Source organism: Papaver somniferum, unplaced genomic scaffold, assembly GCF_003573695.1.
Source record: "Papaver somniferum cultivar HN1 unplaced genomic scaffold, ASM357369v1 unplaced-scaffold_3750, whole genome shotgun sequence".
Taxonomy (NCBI): Eukaryota; Viridiplantae; Streptophyta; class Magnoliopsida; order Ranunculales; family Papaveraceae; genus Papaver; species Papaver somniferum.
This window is the reverse complement of record NW_020646250.1, coordinates 1-12,575: the sequence shown is the minus strand read 5'-3', so window position 1 is coordinate 12,575 and position 12,575 is coordinate 1. Positions and strand designations below refer to the sequence as shown.

The window sequence follows — 12,575 nt, the reverse complement described above, 5'->3', positions numbered from 1 at the left end:
GCAACAGCAGGTCAGTTATCTCTCTCCCAATCTATCTATCTGTCGTTTCATTACTACTTTACATATGTTTCATATATCTTGTTGCAATATCATTTTGTTCTGATTACTGTAGGTTTGGGCCTAATTGGAGCTGTACTTCTTTTTCTTCTGTGGGTTTCATTTGGAATGTTCTGACGTGCAGCTAAGACAAGTGAGCATAGTCATCTCCCTTATTGTGGTACCTATTGCTGAATGTATTTAAGGACAGAGATTTAATAGTCGTTTTGTTTGTTCGTATTCAGGTATCAGATTTATCTGATGGTCTTACAATAAAAATCTGCAGTGACCCCAAAATCAAGAGATTGTGAACAAAAATGATATCGACAACATAAGCAAGTTTTTCTTGCTGGGCAGGTACATAACCAGGAGATGAAAAGAATGGCATGTATATGCACACAGGCTTTTTCCAATGAGTTGGCTCTCTGGAACTGTAAAGGATACTCTGCTACAGCTGAGGATTCGTTTTACTCTTTTGTGTATTTTCCTAATTCTCGTTCTGTCACTCTTATTCTCTTTTGCAAATGGTTGGTGGTGGCTTGGGTGCCAAACCTAGTTGGGAATTGGGATGAGTATGTCAGTCACTATACAAGTAATGCTTACAGGGCTAGCTCGAGTCAGAGTCTTGATGTGTTTTTCTCTGTTTTGAATTAAGGAATAGAAACCTTTTGTAACTAATTATGGATTTTAAGGTAAGTTCTTCTCTATAGCGAATACTCTGTATTTCAAAGTAATTAAAGTTTGTAAGTTTTTATCTAGCTATCTCACTCATGACTGAGCTGAGTCACAGATTCAGTAAGTCTACTGACTCAGCACAGTGAGCCATACCGAGTCATCATCTGTTTTTCCTCTTTTGAGAACAATATTGAGATTTTTTCTGAGCTACAAGAACGTGATTAATCAACTAACCAATGAAACTTGGATGACCATTAGCTGGTGAAGATGAGATTTGTCAATAGATTCAATCATGGACCATACCGTAAGTAATAGTGCCCAAGTGTAGTTATGTTAAAAGACACCCCATGAAATAGAAAATGGAACCTACTTTGGTCATCCCAATATTTCGTTGATTTTATTCTCTGGATAGAATGGCCTATGAATGAGCTATAGGATGCGACTATTAGGCTGAGGAGGGTCCAAAACAAATCTCGACCAATAATTAAAAGATAGCAACGGTGCCCCCTATCCACTGCTTTGGGTAGATATAAGAATTTCAGATCAACATCTGTCATGAGTCATGACAAAGGTAGCTGTCCAATATCACCAAATGGCAAAAAGCGGGTGAAAAAAAAGAGTACCGGACGTGGAGCACGGTTGATCATTTATCTAGTCCACATTGGCTGTTCCGCACAAAGGTGTGAGAGGACTTGACCATTGGATAGACGCTGTTGCAAAGACAGATTTCACAGTGAGAAGAACTTTAGATCCCTCTAAAATGGACTAATAGTTATACCAGTCCGAAATGGATTTTCTTGGAAAGCTTGCTAATCAATTGTAGAGTCTAATCTCTCCGATGTCTGCTTCAGTGGTCATTAAGCTACCGGAATACTCTCATTATCAACCCACTATTTGGGATTATAATTTCGTGGAGTCGCTTCAAAGCAACTACAAGGTGCTCATAATATCACATTGTGGTTTTACCATAATTTCAAAGACACTAAATTTTAATTGTGCAGGGAGAGAGATGTGTGAACCAAATAGAGAAGTTGAAGAAAGAGGCAACCATTATGCTTGAAAAGGCTACGACACCATTAACGCAGCTTGAGCTGATAAATGCAATTCCAAGGCTAGGAATGAAGTATCTCTTTGAGAAGGAGATCAAGAGATTGCTAGTAAACATATACCACAACAAACCGAACCCCGATGGGCTGGGATATAACTTACATGCTAGTGCTCTCAGATTTATGCTCCTCAGGCAGTATGGTTTTAGGGTCTCTCAAGGTAATGCAACTTCTATAATATAGATTTTGCAACATTTATTAATTGATCATAATAAGTAACATTGAGTTCTTGGATTCATTGATAGCAGATGTATTTACCGTCTACAGGGACAAAAATGGGTTTATGGAACACCTGAGTGAGGACGTTCAGGGAATGTTGAGCTTATATGAAGCTGCACATTTTCTTTTCGAAGGCGAAAGTATACTAGAGCAGGCCATAATATTTACAAAAAGACATCTTGTTGAAAGGACTTACAACAATATAGAACTTCAGAATCAAGTGAACCGCTCCCTGGAGATCCCATTGCATTGGGGGATGGAGAGATCAGAGGCTAGGTGGTACATCAATGAATATAAAGATGGACAAGATGTGAACCATGTTTTTCTTGAATTGGCTAAATTAGTTTTCAATATGTATCAAGCCATACACCAGGAAGATCTTCGAGATTTGTCGAGGTATTATAGACATATATAACTCAACCGGACATTAATTGCTTGTACGAAGAGGGTTTCAGCAAGATAGCCCACTGCTTCGTTTTTACCCAATTGATATTGTGATCATTTAGGTGGTGGAGGAGTCTTGGTGTTGCGACAAAATTGAAATTTGCAAGAGACAGGCTGGTTGGGAGTTTCTTATGCAGTGTGGGGATTTTTCCAGAGCCAAGGGGACAACGTTGCAGAGAATGGCTCACAAAAGTCATGAATTTTGTGCTGATCATTGATGATATATATGACATCCATGGTTCATTTCCAGAACTCGAGTTATTGGCCGATGTCGTTGAAAGGTAATTATAATAGGTTTTGAAGGACTAAATATTAACACGCAACTATGTTTAGCTTAATCATACGCCCCAATTTATCCTCAATTTATTTCGCATGCAGGTGGAACACCAAGGACATGGAAAAGCTACCATACTATATGAAAATATGTTTCTTGGCGCTTCACAATACAACTTAAAGAGCGAGGCCACGATATCTTACCTTATCTAACCAAATCAGTAAGTAAATTCTCAATGTCACAACTTCCAAATAGCAAAAACATCACTTTTTGAAAGACTGTAGAAACAGTGATTACAACAAAACTATTGTGACATTTTAGTGGGCAATTTTATAAAAGCTATGCTAGTAGAGGCGAGGTGGTGTAACAAGGGATATACACCATCGGTCGAGGAGTGTTTGTCAAACAACTGGCTTTCATCCTCTGGTTCCGTGTTTCTAGTTCATGCGTTTTTCGCTACCAACCAACCAATCACAACTGATGTTCTACGAGCTCTAGAAGACGATCATAATCTTTTGTACTGCTCGTCCATGATTTCTCGACTTTCCAATGATCTTGCAACTTCATCGGTAAGAAATAAGCCAAACGTTTTTTTTTTACTACATTTATGCTGTATCTGTGATCTTAGTATGTTTGGAATGGTCTGTAGGCGGAGCTAGAGAGAGGCGATGTAGCCTCATCAGTACATTGTTACATGCGTGAAATGGGCAGTTCTGAAGAGGAAGCACGTAAATATATTAGAAGCCTTATCATGGATACATGGAAGAAAATGAACGAGTCCATCACCGATACGACATTTGATCTTACTTTTACTAACGTTGCTTTAAATCTTGCACGAGCAGCCATGTTTTTCTATCAATACGGGGATGGGATTGGAATTGAAGACGATATAGCTAAAGATCATGTTTTATCTTTAATTGTTAAACCAATATTGTAACTACCGGAAATCCAGTAGCACACCCAAAATGATAGTAACCAAGATCTAAGATATATTAAGTAAAGTAAACACCGAGAATTCTTATTGATGCATCATTCAAAGTAACAAAGATACAAGTTCTTGAATACAAGGAAACCCTAATATCTCTCCTAAGTTAAGCTCTCCCACTCTTCTAAAATCCCCCTTCCATACATTGTCCAAGGACCTCTATTTATAGGCCATCTAACCCTAATGGAACACATCTCATTTTATCTCGTCACGTTCTCGCAGTAACGCTTTACACTTCGCCCAGACCGTTTTCCATAAAAAATTTCCCCTTCTTTCGCTTATTTTACATGGGCTTGTCGGGACACCTGTCTCTTTCTTGCTCCATAATTTATCTATCTCGTGGATTATCTTTTCGGCCAAGTAATCCTACTTCGTCCTTGATATCTTGTTGGATACTTCAACTTGGTGCGAGTTTTTTCGCTTTCGCCACTTACTCTCTTCGTACTTCGCAGGGGCGATCGATGATGAGATAATTATGACGTTTGAATTGACAAGTTTCTGACTGGGATCTTTTACTGAGATTTTCTATCCCTATTTCTTTTCTTTATGTCCGACACGTGGCGAGCCTAATTCGTGTACCTACATTTTTTCTTTTCTTATTTTATTCGAGTCATACGAGAATCTTGCGCGTCAAGGAGATCTCCTCTTATTTCGCCAAGGAGATCTCCTCTTATTTCGAGACTTCCTTCTTGATGCAATCTTGCGCGTCAAGGAGATCTCCTCTTATTTCGCCAATCGCACTTGGCATGGGAAATCGTACTGCTTTATGATATGTAGATGCAATCCCTTTTATCCCGTGTATCCATGGTCTCTCTATGAGATCATTGTATGGTGAGTCTATGTCTATCACGCAGACTGTGACTTTCGTTTCCAGCTCGCCAGCAAAATTTTTTACAACCAGTTCTCCTTTTGGCTTAGATGTAATTCCATTAAACCCATATATGTTGTACGTTGATGTCACGAGGTACGAGTCTTTGTACCCCATGGTTTTAAAGGTATGATAAAAGAGTATATCGACCGAGCTCCCCGTATCCACCAAGATCCTGTCAATTTCCCAGATTCTCTTCTTTTCAGCTTGATCTTCCTCCCACTTTGAGTATTTCCCAAAATTCAGGGTTACAACCAAGGGATTCATGTGAGAATTTCCTCCTTCGGGCGCATCCTTTGCTGGGAACGTTATTTATCTTTTCTACCTTTCCTCTAAATGGTTCTCTTGTTGTAACGCTGAATATCTCATTGCCTTTCGAAGTCCCTCTTATGTACTCCTTTAAGTATGTGTTCATGGAAATTTGGATGCTCTTCGCACCATGTATTATTGTATTACAATTCGTCTTTTATGCTCCCCGATCTATTTCAATTCAATATATCTTTAGATAGTCACGAAGTGGTGACGGTGGCGGTGGCACATAGCCTTCCAGAAAATGTGCGTGTTTTCCCTGTTCTAACAGACGAAGTATAATTCGTCGAATGTTTCGACAGTCCCTTGTGTGGTGCTCGTGGAAACGATGATATCTACAGAAATCATGACTCCTGGTCCCTGTGGGTGGTGCTCATCCCAAATTGGGTGGTGGTGGGATCTCCTCTGTTAATACTATTTCCTCTCATACCTTTTCCACAGTCGTGTTAAGACTTGGGAGCTTCAGATCTTCAAAATCTGCCACATTTGGTCGACCCTCTCCAAATCTAGGTGGTCCTTGATTATTCCTTTGTTGATACCCTGCATTGTAATTTCGTGGCTCGTAATTCCTTCGCCTTGACTCCTCATATGTTTTTTGATCAATCCATTCTTGATCTCCACTTGATACAGCTACAAGCTTCGCTGGGACTGGAGTTGAAGGCTCTCCTTTCTCATGTTTCGAATTATTCTCCACGACATGCACTGTCCTTGGTAATAGCCTTGAATTTCCTTCTTTTGCTGGAATTGGTGACACTTCGCTAACTTGCCTCTTCTTTTCTTCCAAGGCTATGTACTCCTCTTGGTATTCTCTCAATTAATTCATAGTCAAAAAGTTTTGAATAATGAAATTTGAGTGTACAGCAGGTGAGTTGGGATTAAAGCGTTCACGAAATCTAAGATGAAATTTTTCTCGTCAACTCTCCGTGCAATCTCGCTACATACCGTTCTCCACCTCGTCACCAATCCTCACAGGCTTTCTGTGGGTCTCCTTCTCAAATTGAATAGAGTCTCAATCCCCGGTTTCAACATGTTGTTAGTTGTATAAGTGGTCAGGAATATCCTTTGTGAGTCTTTAAACGACGAAATTGATCTTTCTGGTAGCCCATCAAACCAGGCCAAAGCTTCCCCGACCAAGATCGCGGGGAAGTATCGACAAAGTACTGCATCATTTCATCCCCATTGCATCAAATAAAAGGTGTATTGCTTCAAGTGATGCACAACACTTTCAGACCCGCTGAATATGCTTGGTAGCGTTGGTAAAACGCATTTCTCCAGGATATCCGCGTATATTATTTCATAGGTAAATGGATATTTATCGGCCTCTTCTATTGCTTCCGCCAGCTGCACTCTGCTTCCTCTTCGCGAATTGTTTATCAGTGTTCTCATATCTCGCAGCTCGTCCAAGACTTCTTGGTTCAGGTTCCCTCCGTTTCTCTCCCATCGATCTCCTCCCATCACAGTGAGCCTTCCTTCACCACGTTTCCTTTCTTCCTGATCCTTCCGGTTGAATTCAAGCTGTCTTTCATCTTCTCTTCTCCTCTCATTTTCCTCATGCTTATGCTCTTCTTCATATCTTCTCCTTTGATCTTCCCAGCTTGATATCTCCAATGCTCTTCTTAATCTTCTCTCTTCACTGTTTTCTCTTTGTCGCTTGTTTCTTCGCTCTCTTCTGTCGTCTTCGTGAGTGTATCTCCCTCGTCGTAACTCTTCTTCGCCTGATGATATCACATTCATATCCGAATCCGTGACGTCAGCTTCCTCTCCTTCGTTCAGTTGACGATTCTGCAACATTAACCTGGTATTTTGCCTCGTCAATCAGGCATGCTGTTCCGCTAGATCTCTATCTCTTTCCCTTTCTAGACGGAGCGTCTCCCACAGCTGTTCCAACGTCATGTCTTCTTCACCGATATTCTCCTCTAATTCCTCACGAGTCGTTTCTTCTTCTGCAACGGTGTCCGTTTCAGAAGTGTGTACAGAACCCTCTCGAAAACGATCTTCATTGGCCTTCTCAGTCTGCCGTTGGTTCACGCGTTGCCTTTCCCCTGCAGCTGAAGTTCCTAATTTTTCCATTCTTACTCCTATTTTTGCCTCCAGTCGCTTGCTTCTCCTCGTTGCCACCATGTGTGCCGCTCGATCTGGTGTTCTAGTCATCGACTTATCCTAATTTTAATATTGGTTTTTCTCTGAAACTTAATCTTAAAAGGGATGTTTGCTAAAATCTCTTACTCCTACAACTTTAGCTAAGATGCCTCTCTAAGATCTATTACTCCTAAAACTCTAGCTTCTCTCCACTCCTTAGATGAGGATGAATCCCCAATCTAAGTCCCTGTTTCTAGCGCCAAAATGTAACTACTGGAAATCCAGTAGCACGCCCAAAGTGATAGTAACCAAGATCTAAGACATATTAAGTAAAGTAAACACCGGGAATTCTTATTGATGAATCATTCAAAGTAATAAAGATACAAGTTCTTGAATACAAGGAAACCCTAATATCTCCCCTAAGTTAAGCTCTCCCACTCTTCTAAAATCCCCGTTCCATACATTGTCCAAAGACCTCTATTTATAGGCCACCTAACCCTAACGAAACACAACTCATTGTATCTCGTCGTGTTCTCGCAGTAACGCTTTACACTTTGCCCAGACCGTTTTCCATAAAGTTTTTACCCTTCTTTCGCTTATTTCACATGGGCTTGTCGGGACACCTGTCTCTTTCTTGCTCCATAATTTATCTATCTCGTGGATTATCTTTTCGGCCAAGTAATCCTACTTCGTCCCTTACGACTTCATCCTTGATATCTTGTTGGATACTTCAACTTGCTGCGAGTTTCTTCGCTTCCGCACTCACTCTCTTCGTACTTCGCAGGGGCAATTGATGACGAGATAATTCTGACATTTCAATTGACAAGTTTCTGACTGGGATCTTTTAGTAAGATTTTCTATCCCTATTTCTTCTCTTTATGTCCGACACCTGGCGAGCCTAATTCGTGTACCTACAAATATAGAAATGATGGTGTTACATGCCGGCTCCGTTATGAATTTCATATATTTGATTTAATATTCTGAGTAAGTTTGAATTTTTTTACCAAAAAAAGGAAAAAGATATACTAAAAATTGAAATATTTATTCATATATATCAGGAGTTCAAACAAGCGATCTCGTTGTAGAATTTTCATTTAACAGCTTATCTATAATTGTTGAAGACATCAGGGTTCAACTTAAAGAAAAGCACAAGTACAGTACGAATCCCCGGCAGCGTTAGCGTTGCAAGTAACACAAACAATGCCTTGAATGCTTCTGCATAGCCCCACACACGCGTCACAAGCGGCGGTAATATATAGTTCCCGCCCTTGACAAATTAATGGCGCGGGAAGACCACCCTCTTGACCGTATACGCATATAATCCTAAAACATATAGATTAGAATGAACCAACCATACAAAATATATACAGAATAACAAGTGGGAAAGAAAAACTACGAAATAACTACCAACCCGGAAAAGTTCAAAATTGTTGCAACAAGCAAGAATCTAATGAAGAAAGGTGGAAGAAAATTTTTCCCAGGTTTTGTTTCTCTTTTAATGTTTTGATTTGTAATGCTAGTTTGATTTGTAATGCTAGTTTGATTTGTGAGGATTTAGAGAATAATTGTAGATACAAAATACAACACACCAATCAAGTATGCGAATTGATGATCATTAAGACCGAGCGAAGACAATCGCATACAGCCTATCCCGAATGACGCACCATATCACGTCAACTTAATCACGAGTAAAGTGTGAGGAGCTATACGTTGTTAAGAGTACGTGCGAGAAGAGTCGAATGTAAACGTGCATTAATAACGCACGCCAGATCGAAAATAAGGGCTTTATTAGCTGTCAGCCACTATGTAAACCCCTATATAAGGGACCAAGCGACCTTGTATAAAGGAGAGATCTTTTGGAAAGCTTAGCCAAGAAATTTAGGAGAGAGCAAGTTAGGGTTTACTCATGACTCTGTATTCAATTGGAAGATCTTAATGAATGTTCTTGTGATTCTTTTGATGATTACTTAGATTGTTCTGTAGATTATTCTAAGGGTGTAGTTGTAGGATATCCTGCAACTACATTTTGGCACTAGAAACCAGATCGGGAATGATATATCATGTCTGTTTGTGATTCTTTGAAAGTTTTTGAAGCTTAGATCTAAAAAATTCAACTAAAAGTTTTAATCTCAGAAAAACAACCTTCAGTGTTCAAATTTTCAGTTCTTTAAGGGACAAATTTCCTTAATTTGTTAACAAGAGAACAAAGATGGAACTGGAAACATCTAGGAAGGAAATAAGGATAATCAGAGCGAAAGGAGGAGGCAGAAGTATACAATGTAATTCAATAACAAAAACGGACATCTCAGATGCAGATTTCCATGCAGGAGTAACAGGAAGAATATAAAAGCGCGATTATGAAGGAAGGAAAATCATGACGGTGGATAAGATATCACCCTTAAAGGAATGGGAAAAGAGGAAGATAACGTTTACGGTGGATTAGATCCCGGAAGAAAACTGAAGACAAACAGATCCCTTGGTGATTACGATAACTGCAGAGCGAAAAGAAAAAAAATGAAGGAGTGAAAAAATCATAAGAGTTGGCGATAGACAGAACTTTGGTACATACGGGTAGTTCGGTAGATATTTTGTTCTATCACGCATTTAAAGGTAGAGAATACAAAGACGCGGATATGTCCAGCACAACGTACAACATTCATGGTTTTAATAAAGCAACAACAAAACCAAAAGGAGAGATAACCATGGGAATACTACTGGGAGAAATAGAAACACAAGTAACATTGTGTGTAATTGATATAAAATCATCGTACAACATGCTCTTGGTAAGACCATGGATACATGCAATTAAAGATGTAGCGTCAATACTACACCAGTGTATACGGTTCCCGATACCTAGTGGAATAGGAGAAATCAAAGGAGATACTATGAGTGCGAAAGTCTGCAGCCAGATAAATGTAAGAAACTATGAAGGACGTGCAAAGAAGCGAAAAGATCGCCGGAAAAGAGCAAAAGAGCTAAGGAAGGAAGAAGAATTAAGGATATACATGATCAGAGCATAAGAAGGAAGGGGAATACCAAGCGAAATACCAGAAAAGAGGGCGAAACGATACACAAAATAAATGAGGCGACACCAATAGGAGAACCAAGAGCGAATTTCACCGCAGGGTAGCCAAAAAATAAATAAATGTTGGAGCAAAAGACGAACCAAAGATGTTAAAAATTGGAACCAAAATTGGTAAAGAAGAAGAGGAGCGAACGATCAACAGCTTACGCGAATACAAAGGAATTTTCGCATGGAGCATGGAAGAAATGCCAGGAATAGATCCTTCAGTCGCATGCCACAAATTGGATATCAACAAGAACGCACGACCATTCAAGCAAATAATAAGGAAGATAGCTACCACATACCATCCTCAAATAGAAGCAGAGTTACAGAAGATGCTTGAGGCAGCAATTATAAGACCAGCGAAGTACCCAGAGTGGATAGCAAATATGGTGGTAGTTACAAAGAAGAATAATGGAATAAGGATTTGCATCGACTTCAGTGACTTAAAATAAGGCATGTTCAAAGGACAGCTTTCCATTACCAGACATACCGCAAATGGTTGAAGCACCATCAGGAAATGTTAGGCTCTCACTGATGGACGGATATAAAGGTTACAATCAAATTCCTTTGGCTGAAGAAGACCAAGAAAATAATGCTTTCTTCACCCCTAGAGGATTATATTGTTATACAAAAATGCCTTTCGGTCTGAAAAATGCATGAGCGACATATCAAAGGATGGCAGAAAAGGTATTTGCAAAATGGATACATCCAACATTAGAGGTATATGTTGATGATATGTTGGTGAAAAGTAAAAAAGCTGAAGATCATGTTGACAACTTGAGGGAAATCTTTGAACAGATGCGGCAATTCAACATCAAGATAAATCCAGAAAAGTGCATTTTCGGAGTTGCATCAGGAAAATTCTTAGGTTATATTGTATCCAAGGAGGGAATAGAAGTCGACCCAGAAAAGGTACAAGCGGTTCGTGACATGCCATCACTTGCGACTGTAAAATATGTACATAAATTGAATGGGTTGTTAGCTTCATTGGGGCGGTTTATTTCGCGTTCGTCAGACAAGTGCAAGCACTTCTTTAACATCCTAAAGAAGGGAGCCAAATTCGAATGGACAGAAGAATGAAAATAAGCATTGCAAAATATCAAGAATTATTTGATGAATTTATCTATTCTACAGAAAGCGGAACCAGGAGAAGAATTATTAATATATTTGGCAACAATATTGCATGCATTAAGTGCTGTTTTGCTACGTTTGGATCAAGGAGTAGAAAAGCCAATATATTACATAAGCAAAACATACAATGCCGCAGAGAAAAATTACTCAAATATTGAAAAGCTAATTATCTCGATGGTCTATGCAACACAAAAACTCCGTATTTATTTTCAAGCACACAAGATTAAGGTACTAGCAAAAGTACCAATTGAGTCTGTAATGAAAAATTAAAAATGATCAGGAAGAATCGAAAGATGGAATGCACAAGTAGGGCACTTTGACATCAAGTATGAAATATTATCTTCACCAAATTCGCAAGTTATCGCAGAGTTCTTGGCAGAATTTCCATTGGAAGAAGATGAACATGTTGTAGAAATGATGGATGTGGATGAAAAACATGGGAATCCTAAATATTTATTCACAGATCATAATTTTAACAGATGGGATATACTGGTGTATGGATCATCAAATGTAGAAGGCAATGGAATTGGAATAGTTTTTATTTCACCAGTAGGGGAAAGAATGGCTTATTCATTCAGATTGGAATTCGTATCAACAAATAACGAAACTGAATATGAAGCAGTGATACACGCGTTTCAATTGGCAATTGAAATGAAGTTAGAAGATGCGGAGTCATCAGATTGGAATTCGTACCTAAGCTTTAATTTGCTGAAAACACAATTTTGTGCCATGATCCCGTAGGGCCTAGTTTACATATGAAGTCGGAGTCATCCTAATATCAAAAGTCCCTTATCACCCTAGGAACACGATTGGTACTTGCTGATATATTTTCTTGGAAGTAGTGCCTGGAGTTCCCTATGGTTCATTGTCACTTTCAACATGATTTCTTTGTCTATGTCGACCATTAATTGTAGGTTTTTTATATTTATTTTTTTTCCTGATAATTTCATCCATGCCTTTTTACGTAGAGTGGTTATGATTTATCGTCACTTTCTCATCGCTTCCTTGGTACTGTAACTCAGATTGATATTTATCGGTTGCTATACCTCTAGTGCTGTTTTCTGTTCCGTATCTTGTTAATCTTTACTTTTGCATTGCTACTCTTACTAATGTGATATCTAGAAACCTTCCCTTGCTATCATGCTAATCCTGGCGATTCCTGCTTGGATGGGTCTTGGATTTAATTGCAATTTGATAATATCCAATGGTTTATAACTTTGATTAATTGCTTAGGGTGACAATGTTCCTGCCCCCTTCATAAGCTTTGAAGCCACTGGTTTCCCTCCGGAGATACTTAGAGAGGTAAGGTATACTCTTTCTGTTTAAACAGTATTTCCCTTCTTCTTGGGTTATGTTCCCCCACCCCACCCACCCCCACCCCA

The 12,575-nt window shown here is 39.2% G+C and overlaps 1 protein-coding gene across 1 annotated transcript; it reads left to right on the top strand.

The window, feature by feature from the left end:
• Positions 1–716: 716 nt before the first annotated feature.
• Positions 717–3,691, top strand: LOC113342359 (myrcene synthase, chloroplastic-like). Its single transcript, XM_026586920.1, has 7 exons — positions 717–728; positions 1,713–1,977; positions 2,066–2,432; positions 2,543–2,761; positions 2,859–2,913; positions 3,126–3,323; positions 3,404–3,691. The coding sequence occupies exons 1-7, from the start codon at positions 717–719 to the stop codon at positions 3,689–3,691; spliced, it is 1,404 nt and encodes a 467-aa protein (XP_026442705.1).
• Positions 3,692–12,575: the final 8,884 nt, after the last annotated feature.